The 17,823-nt window shown below is 43.3% G+C and overlaps 1 protein-coding gene across 4 annotated transcripts in view; it reads right to left on the reverse strand.

Moving 5' to 3' along the window:
* Positions 1 to 359: 359 nt before the first annotated feature.
* The window catches only part of chchd6b (coiled-coil-helix-coiled-coil-helix domain containing 6b), a 65,475-nt gene continuing 48,011 nt past the window's right edge, over positions 360 to 17,823 (reverse strand). Inside the window, exons 9-10 of one of the 4 annotated variants that reach the window (XM_086198831.1) lie at positions 16,599 to 16,734; positions 360 to 1,175 (exon numbers count right to left, since the gene is read on the reverse strand). In XM_086198831.1, coding sequence (XP_086054957.1) covers positions 1,152 to 1,175; positions 16,599 to 16,734 — 160 coding nt within the window. In that variant the 3' untranslated portion in view covers positions 360 to 1,151. Of the gene's footprint in view, positions 1,176 to 16,598; positions 16,735 to 17,823 lie in introns of those variants that run through there. The other 3 variants (XM_086198829.1, XM_086198830.1, XR_015112068.1) reach the window with 3 other exon arrangements.

Genomic DNA, 17,823 nt, shown 5'->3' on the forward strand with positions numbered 1-17,823 from the left:
ATGATGTATTGTATCACAGGTACACCAACACCTCTCACAGCCACTCTTAACTCTGCTACACTGATGGCCACTTGTGTAAATGTACATTTATATTCATGAACAAGAACGTGAGCACATCTATTAATATTCTCTGTGTGTCCGCCGTGTTTAAAACAAGTGTGATTGTAAGAGTGGCCAACCATGTCCATGTTCGAGTGGAAATACAGCTTAACGGAGTCTCTTTCTTTAAGACACACAGAGAAACACACGCAAACACACACACGCACACACACACGCACGCACGCACGCACACACACACACACACACACACACACACACACACACACACACACACACACAAACATAAGCAGAAAGAACAGGTCAAGTGTGTTATGACCGGTGTGTGTGAGGAGCTGTAGCTTTGTATGCTGACCTTAAGGGTTATCTGGAAGGTTGCTCCACACCTTGCTGCTAGCACTAACCCCTTCTGTCACCATGGAAACGCAGCTAGCAAGGACAATATGTGTCCTGTCCAGTGTGTTGCTCGTGTGCACACATCCGTGCAAACGCCTTTAAGTGTCGACATAAACGTACATGGGTTCGCTTTGGTAGAAAACCACACATCTGCGCACACATTAACACATGCTGGCTTGACTATTCATCGGTCCTCCACTTCATGAATCCCTCGTTTCCTTTGCTTCTCTGTCTTAATGAAATCATGAACTCAGCACGCAATCAAGCCCCTGGGCCTGCCTGGCATTGTCACAAGGCTGCACACAACCCCATTTTCAGTGGTGGAAGCATTATTAGCGTGCTGTGACAAGAGACAGCCATCCAGCGCCACACATGCACACACACACTCTAGACAGTAAGACGCACAACCTGCAGTCTCATCACCAGCGGATCACTGGGATTTATTTCAGCGTCGGCAGGGGTGTGCCTGCGCAACTTGACAATAAATCAACACATCATACACTCTGGAGTGACAAATCAAGATAATACACTCAAAAAACAAGAAGGTGGTGAGTGGAAGAGAAGGGGTGTGTGTTCAGTGACGGTGGTAACATAAATGGGTGGATGGATAGTGGAACACAGAGGGAGGTGAGAATTGGACGGATTTGACATGCTCTCTTTTCTTCACTTCTTTTCTTCCTGCTTTCTTCTTTATTTTCTCAGCCGTGATTCGTCAGTGAGCTCTGGAAGTGAGAGGGAGAGACACAAGAGAGGGGGAAGGGAGAGTAGAAAGAGCAGGTCAAATCAAAATTTTACATCACCAGAACTCAAGGGGAAACTCACAGAAGTATGGTTGCATCATGGGTAATCTGGTGACTCACACAACAGGAAAACAGCCAGAGAGTGTAAATGCAAATGACCAAAAATGCTCCACAAATATCAAAGCTGGTTATCTAGATATCACCTGGGGCAGCGGAGCCTTTCTCTTATTTTAGCTTCAATATTTCAGGGCACAGAGCGTTTCTTACCACATGAATGGACAAATATGTCCCTTTCCGCCAATAAATCAGCAGCATTGTGTTAGCTTATGACCGGTATCTGCTATTGACTGCCTGGCTAGTTGTCTAGCGACACTGTATCTTCCAAGCACTACATGTTTAACAAATGCATTACATGTATTTTCTTTACTACTTTGGCTTAGTTTTATTCAAACGATGGCATCTGTGGGGCTTCAGATGATGCCGACAAAGTGCAGGTTTTTACAAAAGCATTTTTCCAATCGCCAGGCGAAGATGAGAGGCCACTTCCTGACAGAAAGTGACTCACTTCCCAAAAAGAAGAAAACAAACAGCATCATTTTTCCATGCACTGATCAGTTTTGCTTACTTTTCAGACTGGTGTTGAAAAAATGAATCCCTTTGCATGACGTGTCTACTTTTACTCCAGTCAACACCGTCATGATCAGACAGCTCTAAGCAAATGGAATGACCCACATTTTGGCAAAAGTTCTTTGCACTTCCTGTTTAGATTAATTGAAAGTAAAAACGCAGCAGCTACAGTGTTCAGTCTTTTTGTAGCTACAGGCTTTAGTCTCTTGATTCTGCTGTTAATTAGAGCTACGAAACAGCTGCCTTTATTCCATCGTCAGGAACCTCACTGTCTGTTTTCTTGTCACTCCTGCGTCTTCTGTGTCCTCATAGTTTCTGCAGCGATGTCTATCGTCCATCGCGATTGCCACAATGGTTGGCTAACTCTCGCGTGATCAGTTGGTCATGGCAGAAGCAATTCAACTTTCGTAGTATGTTTAGAGGCGGACACAGCCTAAACAAGTACAAGCTTAACACGCACTAAAAACATAGCAATACCACATTACATTTTTTGAGATGATCCATCCTAAATTCTACACACTGGACCTTCAAGTGGAAGACACAAGGTAGTTTCAGACTGCGGTGCCTGTTTCGACTGATAACGGTGGTCCACGTCATTGAGAGTGTGACCTTTGTCCTGGAAGTGTTTTAGCCCCCTAGCTATTAGAGCTACTGTAACGCAGGAAAAAAGACAAGCACTAAGCTGCAGGACAACCAATCCAGTGAATCGCAGTAGCTGAAGGGAAGATCTGAAGAGGTTTATCAGTGCCGCCAAGCAACAATTCAGATCCTTTCAACACACCTACCACTTGAAGAGGACAACAGAAGATATAAAGGTGGAGATAATGCTTGATGGGATTGTACACTTTCTTCAAATTAAGTCATCCTTAGTGACAAGTCCTTTCTTTCTTCAGCCATCAAATTATTAGACAAGGCTTTCAGTTCTGAGCATGTCATGTTTGTATCTGCTTTATGGAATTACTTCTGGAAGAAATGTAATGAAGAGGTAAAAATCCAACAACAGCGTTTAAAACATCAAATAGAGAAAAACGGGAAAGATTTGACCTCATGCACAAATTGTGCTTATGCATACATTTGATTTTAAATTGTTTCTACAAATTAGATTTTTTTTTTTTGCAGCAACGGAAAAAATTCAGTGAAAGCGATCAGTTGTCCTGGATCCTATGACTTGCATGATGTAGCAAACATGAAGAATATCCGTTTACATACAGGGTGTCAATGACGGTGCTTCTGTCAGAAATCCCTTAAAATGAGCTTTACAATTAAATGGAAACGCAACTACTATGAAGCAGGTGAGCTTCAAAATTCAAAACAGGGCAAATTTTTGTAAATGGAGAATTATGGTAGTTTTAAAATGAGATAAGATCATTGGGTCGTGTGTCTGAAACACAGCTGATCATGTTTCAGAAAGTCAGCTTACTATACGCTACAGCTAGACACCCCTCGTGTCAATGCACAGGCAAACACACAATCACAGACGGAGACACAGGGTGAAGCAGGGTTAGTGAAGCATTAGCTTGTGGCTGCTGGGTAGGCAAGTTGGCATGCAAACTACCTTGGTGCTCTGCTGGCAAGCAGAGATGCTGGCAGGCAGGTTAGCTGCGTACTTGCCAAGTGCATCCGAGGGCATCGCAGCCTGTGCCACTGAATTGAAGATGAGCAGCAAATGTGACAAGGGGATTTAGCTTTACTATTCCTCTCGTGTTCCGAAATATAAACGGGGGACGGCGTGTGTCTGCCTATGTGCATGAAAACACACTAGTTGTGTGAAAGTGGCTCTTTTGGGGTTACACACAAATATGTGTATGAGAGTGTGGGGAGAGGGTGTATACGAAGAAGTTCTTGAATTTTGTACTGACCCCAAGCACCTCACACACGACGCACAGCTCAACATGATGCCCCGGGACCATCGACATCCACACTCAGATCATCTAATGACAGGAAAAGCTTTTCACGCACAACACCTTGGGCAGGGAGGGCAGCCAAATAAGTACTGTAAACAAAGACAATGAACAAAGGTCTGCACTGAATTTGAGATGGCGCTGAGTCACAACTTCACTATGGACATCAACTACCACAAGCTAACACACTCCCTGAGTCTTTTCCGTTCTATGATGTTCCATTTTGTTTCGGCAGTTTTAAAGTGGCACTGATTCAACTTAAGTCATTTTGGCAACTGACATTTGTGGTACTGTTGAATCACACACACCCACCAGCCACAAAATTAAAACACACGACCAGTGAAGTGAATAAAATTGATTATCCCGTCTCAATGGCATCTGCTAAGGTGTGCGATACACTCGGAGGCAACCAGGCAGTTCTTGATGTTGATTAGTTGGAAGCAGAAAAATGGGCGCCAGTACACCAACAGCGGTGTAAGGAATGGCCAACCACTGAACTGTCGACAGCGTCCTGGGTGCCAAGGGCTTGGCTAGCGCGACTGTTCTGAACCAACAAGGAGTCACCATAAAGTGCTGTAAGAGTTCAGGCTAATTATGATTATGTCTGAATACACTGTCCAACCATGCTGTCTTTGTATGGGTCCAGTCAGAGTGTGTAGACTGAGCCCCACCAAAAACACCTACAATGAATGTGAGAACTGGACCATGGAACAAAGGAACACTGAGGGAAAAGATGGCACCAGTCTGCATTATGAAAAGAAGGCAAGCCAGAAGAAGCAGTGTGACGCTCTGGTAATGTTCTGCTGGGAAAACCTCCTGCTCTTTACATGGATGCCACTTTGACTCACTTTATGGTTCCTTCATTGTTTGCTGTATGTTGGTGAAACTTCAAGGCAGTTGAAGCGACTGTACCTTTAAAACTGTACTAAATTCTTTATCCTCCATGGTTTTCCTTTTAACCACTTTTTAAAGTTGAACACACACCCTGCATTACTTCGGGGAGAATCAGAAGTCAAAAAAATGCCAGACATGTAATTCATCTTTAGCTTTAAGCTGATGGAAGTGGACAACTACCAACAGCAAAAACGTCCAATATAACGCAGGTCTTTATCCATCTGTGTTATGCAACCATGAACGACCGCACGCGCCTGATGCTTTGAACTGTGTTGCTGTTGTCAGGAGTCACTCTCCAACAGCACCGAGGTAATAATATGGTAGGTGCCTTCTGACTTCTGCATTCAGATGTGATGCGAGAGGAAAAACATCTTTGTGAGTTCATGTTCATGCTGGAGGAACAAATTACACTTTAGGGTTCAGGTAATGCTTTTATCATTTCTTTTTAAAAAGTACTAACTTCAACACTTGTTAGTGCAGAACATAAATACAATTCTAATTCATTAACACAGAGATGAAAAAATGTACGTACAGATTAGATTCCTACACAGATACACATGGCATTTCCTCCACCTGTCAGTTTCCATCCAATTAGCGAGGAGAGTGAGGAGGAGATGGATTATGGTATTTGTTGACTGGGAATCAACTTGTAACAACAGCAGCGTAAAGCAACAGGGTGCAGATGCCAGCAATGTTCACACTCCTGCAGTCATAAGCTAATGGGCAGCATACAGATGGAGGAACCACATGTGAACACACATCTGCACTATGTATGAGACAAACACACACACACACACACACACACACACACACACACATACGACTTGCTCACTTGCCTTTTCTCTGTGAAAAACAAAAATAATAGACAAGTAGAAAATCGATAACTGTCTTCTCTGCTCAGTGCTAACAGCACTCAGCTCCCTCCTTCTCCAGGGAGGGTAGGAGACAGTTGCCAGGCAATACTGTCAATCAGACACTCATGGAGTGGCTGCGGCTACAGCTGCTATACAAACACACAGCCATTCACTGATTACTCACTCACTAAGACAGCCAGGCAGTCAATTAGACAGTCAGTTGAGGAGGCCTCGTGGTCGTTCTGCATGTTGGTTGAACGTACAGGTGGAGCGACTACAATCCTGAAGATTTGTATGTTCAGACTCTGACTCAACTATTCAATTTAGTATGACATTCTTTCTTTTACTTTGTATAAACTTAAGATCAGCCAAAAGTCATTCGAGCAGCCACTGCACATCGATGATGATGATGATGATGATGATAATGAACACCTTCATCCGGTGACAAGACACTGCGTCTGAACCCCAATGAAAGAAGACACTTGGCAGGTAAACCTGGCAGAAGAGACTTGATCACATGTTAGAGGGAGTCAGTCGTGTGTAGCAGCATGGGGGGGGGGAGAGAGAGAGAGAGAGAGAGAGAGAGAGAGAGAGAGGATGGGGCAACAGATAATCTTGATGTGGCCTATGTGAGCCTTCGCGAGGTCGTTGCCTTGGAGATGATAGATGTGAAGAAGATGTGGGATGAAACAGTGAAAGAGAGACATATGAGAAAAGAAATAGCTGGTGAATGTGTATTCATATGCACGTCACCCGAGCACAGTAATGCTACGAAATGAAGGTGAAGCAAAGTCTGAGGAAAGTTGTTGTAGAAATCAATACTTGCATGAAAATAAAAGGAAATATACTTTGCTGGAGCAATTTTAAAGTGAGCAGCACTCACACAAGAGCTGTAATCAGTGTAGGAGGTATTCCTGTGTTACATAGGAAAACATTAAAAATAGGGATATCATAATATATAGCTGTCACCATCTGAGCATATGTGTGTGAGAGAGACGGTTTTTGCTACCTATGGAGACCTTTTCAGGTATAAACACCAACTTTATCAGAGCCCTTGTCCTCATGCAGACCATAGACCATCCATCCATCCATCCATCCATCCATCCATCTTTACTGCTTATCCGTTAAGGGTTGAGGGGGCGGGGACTGGAGCCTATCCCAGCTGACACTGGGTGAGAGGCAGGGTTCACCTTTGACAGGTCGGCCAGTCTGTCACAGGACAATTAGAGCAATTAGGGGTTCAGTCCATCCTTCCATTCATTTCCTTCAGCTTATCCACTGTGCCGGTTCAGTTTCTTGCCCCAAGATACTTCGACGTGGTCACCGGGGGAAGTGAGGATTGAACTATCGTGTGTGTGTGTGTGTGTGTGTGTGTGTGCGCGTGTGTGTGTGTGTAAAAGGGAAGGTTTTTTTTCTTATTTTCTTTATCCCTGATTTTTTTGTAACACTTTTTTTCAAACATCAGGATCCAATTTGCTAGGAATCCTGGGCACTACCTGTGCCTTAGACGTAGGCACCACTACCTCTACCAACCTGGGGAGAGCCCCGAACAGGACACATGCATCCTCCTGTACATGACCTGTTAGCAAACCGCTACTTGTCACGAGACACAGACTTTTACCAGTCAGACATAGTGCGTGTGATGACCACATTATTCCCACTGGTTCTTTCCCCTCCCATCAGGGCGCATTGGCGCCCCAATTGACCAGAGGAGGTGCTGTAGTGACCAGGATTGTTGCATGTTTTTGTGGGGGATTCCTGTCAGAACATGCAAACTCCACACAGAAAGGACCTTTTGCCGACCGCAACCAAGGTGTGGGCACGGGGCATGAAGGAGAAGTCACACCACACAGCGCCCACAGCATCCTCTGCAGGGATAAACCCAGGACCTTCTAGCTGTGAGGCAACAGCACGACCACTGTGCCACCGTGCCCCTGAAAAAGTGAAGTTTTAAGTGTACTGTAGGTCCAGGTGGCATCTGAATAAAGTGGTTCTGTTATCAAATCAGAGTTAGTGAGCAGGCTAAGTCACACAGTTGGGGTTCCCACCCAGTGCAACACACACACACACACACACACACACACACACACACACACACACACACACACACACACACACACACACACACACACCCTACCTTTTTGTCTTTTCTCTCCCACTGCACTGATTGACATCAGTGCCGGGTGTCTCTGCGCCCTTCAACCCTCCCATCACCTGCTCAGCTCCACTCGCTCTCTTTCAAGGTCTGTATTAACTGTTCCTTGCTGACAGGTGGTCCTAAGCCTTTTTCACCTCATTTTGGTTCCTTTCTACTCCATCCATCCCCTCATCTTCACTTCTTCCTCCTCTAAGTTCTTTGCATTGATTGAACTGAGGAGGTCTGATGCAAAAGCCTTGATTGTTTAGTTGCTGGGATTCAGTGTGGCTGAGACAAGGAAATAGGAGAGTGAAGCATTTCGCAATTAGTGACACTGTTTAGTGCTTTTTTTTATTTCACAGGTAATGGAAGTGTAAACATAACAACAGAACGAAATGTTGTCAGAGAGGTGCTTAAGATGCTCTTCAAAAATGGACAAACATTCCTTCAACTGCTTGAGAATAAGCTTGTGACTCGAAGTGGCTGGCGAGGAAAATGCCATCTGATCTTAGCCAGATAAATGAAATGCACAGATACCAACACACAAAGCACCACTGATGGGGATGACATTAAGAGAGAAAAGCATAGCACTTAAACCCAGCACGAATCGTCTACAACACATCAAGCAACTGGCTGTTTGCTCTAACATGCAGAACCGCATCATTTTTTAATCCCTTTTGTTCTGTCTGGTTTGTTCTCTGTAACTACAGCTCTAACAGGAGATTAGAGGATGGTAGACACTCGACTGAGACTGAGGAATCCATCTGATGGACCATCTCTAAACCCTAACATTGACCAGCACTACTACAAATCTAAACCTCAAGTATTCCAGGACTAATGGGGTTTTAGACACTACGTGCAGGGAACAGTGCTCGCTTGTTTGAGGGACGAACAACATGAGCACAGGGCGTTCACTTCTAAAATCTGTTTCTCTCTCTCTCTCTCTCTCTCTCTCTTCTCCCCAATTGTACAACGCCCACTTGAACAACCCATTCACCTCTCCAAGCTGTCCTGGTCATTACTCCACCCTCTCTGGGAAGCACAGTGCACTTCTACATGCTTGTAGAATGAGGAGGGATTGACTGCTTCTTTTTCACCTTGACCAGGAGGAGGACATATTCTTGAAGATCCCTCACCTCCCCCTGACCAACCAGAGGAGGTATTAGTTCAGTCATGACCTTATCCAGCTTCCCACTCGCAGACATGGCCAATTGTGTTTTTATGGATGCTGAACCAATCTGGAGGCATCACAAGGAACAAAACCAGTCGCCCCAGTGGTGTCGGTGGGCAACTGAACAGACCCCTGCATTACCTGGGTGATGCATGGACTTTGTTTGACACAGTGACAAACCATTATGAAAGCACAGGCCATTAAAATTTTGACTCTCAGGGATGTGTGGTGATGCTGTGGGGTTTTGTCTGAAAGCATCAGCAGGTCTTCTTCTTGTTTTCAGGTCTGCGTCGCCCTTCACCCGTCGCCCCGATGTGAAACGAGGGCGTAGGTATTTGCTACAGAACTTTCACAGTGGCATCTAGGATTTGATGTCATGCAGTTTCATACAATTCTGAAGCAGGGGAGCAAGTAATTCAGGCCACCTTACTTTTCAGGCTGTAGGTGTTGGTGTATCAGATTTCAAATAAATCATACAGGGGAGGTTTTATAATTTTATGATTAGAATCATATAATTATGGTATCATAATTTTCCATTTCCATTTCCATTTGCATGCTGTCAGCCCCCCTTCCAAGGCCCTCAAAACCCTCTAAATGAAACATGGATGCTTCCCAACTGCCCATACGTTCCTGATTGCCTCGAAAAAAAAAATGACACCATAAATTCAAGCACAAAGCCACCCGTTCCTCAACTGTTGTCACAGCAATGCTCCACATACTCAGCTATAACCGGCACTTCACCATACATCTGAGACTTACACATCATATTACATCCAGTAGTCCAATAGGTTCAAGGGGGTTAAGTATGCAGAATAAAAAGGTAAGTGCTGAAAGCCCCTGCCAATGCTCTTAAAAAGCATAGCAATACAATTTGCATTCTGTACATGGTTGGTGCTGGAGCCTCGTGGAGTGTTGTGGAGGAGGGTGACGACACTTACTGTAAGTAGTGGTTCGAGAAACATTTCTTCTCGAATGTGACTTTGAGGATGTGTGGTTTTGTTTCACTGAGGAGGAGGTTAAACGTGCGAGGTAAAGGGACGCTCACAAACCATCTCATGGGATTATTTCAGAGATCCATGCACGCCAGCGGCCAGCCACACACACGGCTACTTCATTGTGTTCATTTTGATTTGAAAACAAATATTTGCATGTGTATTTCATAACTAGCCTCCACTTTCAAACAATGGCAGCATCATGAGAAACACGCCTGTCCGCCTGGATCAGTCCCGCCCTCGTTTGCGCTTCACCCAAGGCATTGAAATCATAAAGCAGAATCCTATCTGAGGTGAGGAAGAGGATGAACCCCCTTTTCAGTCCACCCGTCTCTGAATTTCACAGCTGATTGTTCTTTAACTGGCAATCTTTGAAAATCTCATGTTAGATGAAGTCCTCAGCGTACCTTCGTTGTGAACTCTCACACCAAGACCCCACTGGGAACTGTGCTGTGTGTTGTATTGTGGCACTGTGGTTTAGTCTGGACCTCTGCACTGTTTAATAACCCAGCAAGAGTTTTTCATTAAACTATTCATTTTCCAATGAATAAGGAGGCTGCATAGCTTATTTTCTGTCAATCTTAATCAGTCCGATTATTGATATTTCCCAATTTATTGTGTTGTAGCCTTTACATTGTGAGGCAGCTGGATTCATAAGATTAAGAGATCACACAGGCTCATCAGAGAATTCATCTTGTCAGGCTTCAATTTATGTGCTTGTGCGCTGACCAAAAGTTTTATTTAGACGTGACCACAGTGAGGATGTTGGCTCAAAACGACAATCATGAAGAGGTCGGCTAAGATGTATCAGAGCTGGAGAGTATGTTTGGATTTGGAATAAGAAGAATAAAAAAAAGCCACCGAAGGCTTTTTGCCACGAAAATGATGTTTTTTGCTCTTCTACTGAAACGCTTGAGCTTCTTCATTGGTGACAGATGTGAGGCAGCTTCTATGGAGGACTTCCCAGAAGTTTCTGCGTGAACTATCCGGAGTGTCTTTTGCTGACGATCCTGCAGACCAAGTCAGTACAGGCACTCAGCGTCAAACGTCAACCTCTTGGTGAAAATGACTTTGACGAAGTGAATCATGATATGATTTGGACATTTCTGTTTCTGACCTCCTACCCTGCTCCAGCTATTATATGCAAAGTAAGGAGGCTGCGAGTATTTTTAGTAGAGACGAGTAAAGAGCCTCTGAGATATCTTTCAAATGTGCTGCACTAATTATATTATGATATAAGCAATAATTAAAATAAGTATATGATACAATGGAGACAGCTGGAAGGCCCTATTTAAACTCTTACCAATACAAACATGTGAGCACCCAAAATATAACACAGGCGCTCATGGTGACCCAGAGTGACAATATATAAGGTGCCACCACACCAATGAGAGTCAAAACCCACAGAGCATCTTGATAACACAGAGCTTTGGTGGGCTGACATTTAGCCTGTGTGCCTTACACACTACACATATAAGGTCGCATATGCATGACAATGGCCCAACCCCAGACACTGACAGGAGTCGGACCACAGGCTGATAGCAACCAGTACCTTTAAGGCCTGATCAACTATCTTAAATGTGTGTGTGTGTGTGTGTGTGTGTGTGTGTGTGTTTGTGTGTCTGTATATGAGCATTCATTAACGATAAAATATAAAAGAAATTTTGAGTGACATATAAGGAAGGCTGTGCTGCTGTAGATAGTGAAGTTGGGTGAACTTCAAGCGGAAGACAGCGAGATAGATACTCGAGTGATGTTCAGATCAAGACACTGGCAGCAAAAAAAAAAAAAAAACAGATTAGCAGACTGCCGGTTTCATTGGCAGATTCATTGACAAACATAGACAGGCTGACTGAGAGGAACAGATATATACAGTAGAGCCGACACCAATGAACTCTTGGAAAATCATAAAAGTCTGCGGTAGCTGGGCAGAATGCAGAACTGACACTAGACTCCACAGTACGGGGTCTTTCTGTGCACATGAGCTGCTCTTTATTTGAAACAGAGAAGAAAAATACTGGAAAACTATAAGAGATGCAGGAAGATGGTATTTGAAAGGCACCTGGCATCATCAATACAGAGATGGAATCAATACAAAAAGACCAAGAGAAGGGGGAAGCATAAAGCATCAGCTTCAGACAAAGACTTTCTACTAACATTGTCATTTTCGTCATTTTCCCTGTAATTACATGTCTACTTTAGAAAATCCCTGAAAGGACACACAGATAACAAAGGAAGAGAGAGTTAAGATAAGCACTGACCAGCTGTTTCATCAGCTCATGAACACCTGTTTATTGGACTTGTTAGATGCCTTTTTTAAGAGTCGACCCTTCAGCAGATGTCTGGACTATTATTACTGCTGTACTGTACTGCTGTTCTTTTTTTTTTTTTTTTTTTTACCACCAGGGTGGTGACCAATAACAAAAAGAGTTCAGGTGCGAGAATTGTTCAGTAAACCCACAGCCCAGAGCTGAAGTGTGTTGGAGGTTTTAGGGAACTGATCCAGGATTATTGACGGGACAGACGATGAGCTTTAGCTGGTATCATTAGCTGCTCAAGATTCCCCGCTCATGCTCGTCCCTTCTGAATGAGACATCCATCACAAAAAATTGGACTGTATGTCACTCTCATCACCTGAAACTGGGGATGCGGGCACTGGAATCGGCTGGTTTTCACACTGACCAGCTGGTCAGTGTCATGTGTTTCAGATTCTTATGTGGTCACTTGCCAGGGCGCGTGGCTTTGCCTGGAATAGCGGCGAGTCCATTTTTGAGGGACTGTGCGTCAATCTGCACAGGACTGATCGAGCCAGAGAGGAAATCTCCACACAAATGGTACAGTACATTGTATCTGGTCTATTTTGGCAAAATATAGTACCTTGTACAGGTTCCAGATTGCAAACAGACCCGAAAAGGACACAATAAAAACACGAATGCTACATTCACGTAATAGAAACACATCAATCAAGAGACAACAACCAGACAGCAGAATCTTCGCAAGTTATTTCCAAAAGAAATTTTGATTTTTATATATTCTGTCAAATATAGTAGAAAACCAGAATCAGTAAAATTGGATATTAGCAGGTTCTGCTAACAGAAAAATCAGAAATTCATTTACATTACATATGAGCTTGTGTCAATTTGAAGGAACTGTCGACCTCACAAAATGAGGACTCTGCTTTGACTGCGTGATATCAACAGGTTGTTCCACTGTATCTTGTATAATACTCCACTCTGGCCCCGCTGTTCTTCCCGTGACTTTACTGCTACAGACAATCATCTCTGAAATGGGCGTCTTTGACTTTCAAACTGTATAAACTGTGACAACACGTTGGGAACGGTGTGAGAAGCATGATGGCTCACTCCCATGTGAAGCGATCACTGAGGTGCATGGAAGGTAGCTCGGGTTTAATGTATGCATCAGCATGAGAACAGACAGATCGTAGAATTTATTCAGACATTTTAATGGTGTCACATCTCTTGAGTTGGTGGGAAACAAGTTCCTGTCCTGCTGTGCTTGAATTTACTTTCAATTTGATGATAAACTGCTAGATTTGATTGAATTTAAGGTTGTATGAGCAGTGAGGCCCAGTAATCATGCACATGTAGATGAATTCCTGCAGAAGCAATCAGGCTGATTCTTGCAACCCTGAAACTGAAGAAGAGTCACTGATGTAGAAACCTCCTGCCCTGCTGTACTTCAAGATGTTTTTATTTTCTCTTTGTACAGATTGATTTTATTCATGAAGAAATGTTTTTAGAGTTGGAAATGACTTTTTGTACTTTATGACTTGTTATTGCAGTCTTGCAAGAACTAAATTTGTGCTTCAGTACTGCATGAAATATGTGGAGCTATGACAGTTTAAAGTATAGCATTCCAGTGCTATGTGCCCTTAGAAGCATTAACTTTTACATTTTCAGAAAAATTTATATACCGGAATATCAACATGTACCATCTGGGTTCTAAATTACATATATGGTGAAACAACTTTAAGGCCACACTACCCAGCTCTCATGACAGCACTAGTGGAATCTGTGCTTTGAGATCAGGTGAGTTTCAAGTATGTATGTTGAGCAGAGCCAGCAGTGGCTGTTGCTGGGTGGGCGGCAGCTGCCAGGTAGCCAAACCCAGCCCACACCTGACAGAGCTCCACGTCCAGCAGTGCAGATCAGAGCTAATGCACTGGTTATTGTTATAAAGTGTCCACGGACAGGCGGTGAAAGAGACTTTAATATGAGAAGAGGGATGCATAGAGAACAGGAGCTGGGAGAGAAGAGATGGGTCTACGATCCAAGCATGAGCAGATAACACACACAAGAAGATGGGTGGCTACGAGGGAACGTAAAGGAGCTGGAATATTAGATGGAGGTGGTTCAATGGGCCACTTAAATATGAAGAATATTACATTTACACAGTAATAACTTCAATCTAGGAACATTTATGTGACTTTTTTAACTTTAAGCTTGAGATAGAGCATTCTTCAGAAGTCTTAAAGGTCAACATGGAAATCCAACCATTTTCAAAAGATTAGTGCAGGTCACTCTTGAAAAGCAAGATATCATCGCTCTTGGATTATCCCAATATGGAAAGGTTGGGATGATAGATTCCAGTGATAAAATGCTTCAGATCTTCATTTCTTCCCGGACACGGTTGGGAATTTAAAGTGAACCCATTGGACTGCTCTATATGGTCTGTCATATATCATGTTACAACTGTTGAGGGAAAGGTGAGTAAAAGTAACTTTTAAGAAACTCTGAAAGAGAGGAGGATACTTGTCTTATTGCAGCTCTTTTAAACCAGTCATGAGTTGGCGTTGCACGCTTCATGAGATGTCAGGGGGGTCACATGCAGGCTCAGGATTCAGTCTATGGGGTGCAATCGTACAACTTTCTGTGTAAAAATCACACTGTTGTCTGTACTTTTTAACCTGCCGGCATGGCTTCTAGGTGGAGATGGGAGGGCTTTTAGGGCGGGGCTGTAAAGAGACAGCAACTAAATGGCTTGTTTCAGACAGGGAATGAACTGAGGTGCTGCATAAAAAGCTTGTAGAAGATAAATACAGATTTTTGGCCACAGTCCAAAGCTGAAGGTGGCGCTAGCAAGCTGGATAATGATGTCACTGATCGCTGCTCGTCCTGGTGTTTACGCCCCACATCTGATGCGTTTCATCTCTACAGAGACATCAGAACTAACCCCAGGTTTCAGGATGTTTTTTTGATGCGGGTACAAGCTGTTGTCGTCACAGGTGTTACACTGCAGTCAACCCCAGCAGTGTGTCCTTGTTCTCCTGTGCTCCAGCTCTACCGATGACGTCATTACTGTGTATGTACAAGCATCAGAATACATCTTTAGATCTACGTTCATCCCTCCGCAGCTTCCTTTTTTATTTACTGGCATATTCAAAGGGATCGTTGGTGTCAACTATAAGTGCAGATATTGCTGTGCATTATTCATCAATCACATATTCCATGCTGCACATATCCAGGTCTGATCTTAACTAGGCTTTCCAAGTTGCGCTTTTAAACTCAGACTATTGGAGTTACAGGATAAAACAAAGTATACAGCTGGAAACAGAGAGTCTTTAATAAAGCCACAACTTAAAGGAATATTTGAATTTCTGAGAGAAAACTGTAAGATGGACGGGACCGCCTTCTTCCACCTCAGTAACATAATGCACTTCCTACGTCCTCTTGTTCGACCTGACGCCTATAACGTACGCAGGGATGGTAAGTATACCGATACATTTGATTTATCAAAGCAGTAATTCTCATTCTGCACCTGGTTTCTACTCGATGTTTTACCATGTCTCTTTCTCTGACTTCCATCTAAATGTGCTCTGAATTAAACAAGAGCCTCGCGTCACACCAAGAGGAGAAAAACAGACTGGCTTTTAAACGGCATAACTGCCTATTATGGACAATACTCTATTCTGAATGTATACAAGACATGTAAACAAAAACACCCCCGACTCACATACAAATACATATGCACCGCTTTATTTACAAAGAGCACCATCCCACTGGCAAATGGATTCTTTGAACCAGTCTAAAAAGACTGATTGATTTTATTGTGAGCCTTTGCCTTGCTTTTATAAAGCCTTTAAACTGCCAATTACTGTTTTGTTCCTTTTATCTACTGTGAAGCCATATCAGCGCATTTGGTCATGATAATAACGTGCAAAATGCCCTCATTCTTTTTTATTTTTTGATGGAGAAATTGGGCGAAATAAGCACTTTGTAGATAAGCTTACGGTATAAACACTATTTGTGAAACCATCAGCAGAAAGCAGAACAATTTTCAATGTGCTGAATGCGAAAAACTGGTTTTAATAGACTAATAATGTTGTAATCTTCTAATCAAAAAGTTCCTAAACACAGTGCATTGCTGGTTACTTATAAATCCACCCAAACGGCAGCGCGTCTCACTGAATGAGCTTCTTATTTGAGATGCCAAACTAACTAACATGCAGATTACAGTTTTCAGATGTTAACTGATTTGGTAAAAGGATTATTTGTGTTTTCACCTTTCTGTTCTAAGTCGCTGTCTCCTATCAGGTCTGACTAAATAACTGCTGCGTTCTTTAAAAAGCAGATCGGGAGAGAATTAAAAAGCTCTCTGGAGGAATAATGTGTTTCTTAGAGGGAAGGAAAGAGGAGTGCCAAAAAACAAAGACGAGAAAAGTGGAAAATTGATTGCTAGCTGTCACACAAGTAGAAATCTGATTCACACCCTCTCAAAAAAAAAAAAGAGCATTTGCAGGCATACACCATCCACAAAACACCAAAGTTGACCTCCCACTCCCACACCCGCATATGTAGCTGGCTCCTACCTTCTTGGCTTGGTGGACACAGGTCATGTACTGTTTGGCTAAGCTGGAACAGCGCAGAGTCTGCTGTGGATTTTCTCGGTAACACTGGAGAACCTTGGCCTGCAGCTCAGTGCACACAGATGCAGTCTGCCGGGGCCTACGCAGAAACACAGGGTGGACACGAGGGTCAGTGTGATCAGAAGAGGCTGCTGCCAAACCTCTTCCGTTCTCTGCTCAGCCTTCTCTGTCAGCACAGGTTGGAGAGTTGTTTGGGCCGCCTTTTTCAACACAGCGGATGACGGTGCAATACCAGGTATTATTGCTATGTTTTTTATGAATTATTGAGAAAAACATCAACTACAACAAAAAGATTGATCAGTACCCTCCAAGCTTGACAGTGGTGCACTATTGAGGTGTACACTAGACAATACAGCAGCCTTGGTAAAACTGAACATTTTGCATAAACTATATAAGGAGGAATCTGAACCAAATTTAAGTCTTTGTATTTTTTTATTGCGTCTATTTAAGTTTAATATTTGAGTTCCCAATTCACAAGTGTTTACAGTGAAAAACAGACATTTTATTTCTGAACAGTGGGATTTCGACTCCGACAGTACAGAAGATGAATTTAACTTCAGTTGAAAAAAAGATACCAAAATGAAAACAGAAGCCCGCGCGAACATCTTCAGCGTAGGGCGTAGACGAGCTGTACTCTGCTGTTGTAAAGATGAATGAGAAAACTGTGGTTGAGCTTCCACACAGGAAGATCCAAGCAATAGAAGCAAAAACATGATTGGACAGATTGAAGAAAAGAAAGCCAGATTGTGAAATCACTGAACTATCATTCAATAATTATTCAGAGCACTGCAAAGCTGTAAAATAGGAGGACCAAAGGTAACGTTGGCTGAGCAGCAGCTGCAGGAACAGCAGTTTTAACGAGGCCACAACCCATTCATCAGCCTGTATGAAAAGTAGGTTTGACCACTCAACAGAATCATGTGATGAAATTTTGATCTACTTTGGCAACATTGCAGGTTGCTCACAAGGGCATATCAAAGTAGCGACAGATATTATAAATCTAGCACTTTAAATGGGGCAGCACGGTGGTGCAGTGGTCAGCACTGTCCCCTCACAGCAAGAAGGTTCCGGGTTCAAGTCCCGGCTCCATCACAGGATCTTTCTGTGTGAGTCTCCATGTTCTCCCTGTTCCTGTGTGGGTTCTCTCTGGTACTCCAGCTTCCTCCCA

Source organism: Aulostomus chinensis, chromosome 3 (assembly GCF_037954235.1).
Source record: "Aulostomus chinensis isolate RoL2024-O1b breed Wild chromosome 3, RoL_Achi_v1.0, whole genome shotgun sequence".
Lineage (NCBI taxonomy): Eukaryota > Metazoa > Chordata > Actinopteri > Syngnathiformes > Aulostomidae > Aulostomus > Aulostomus chinensis.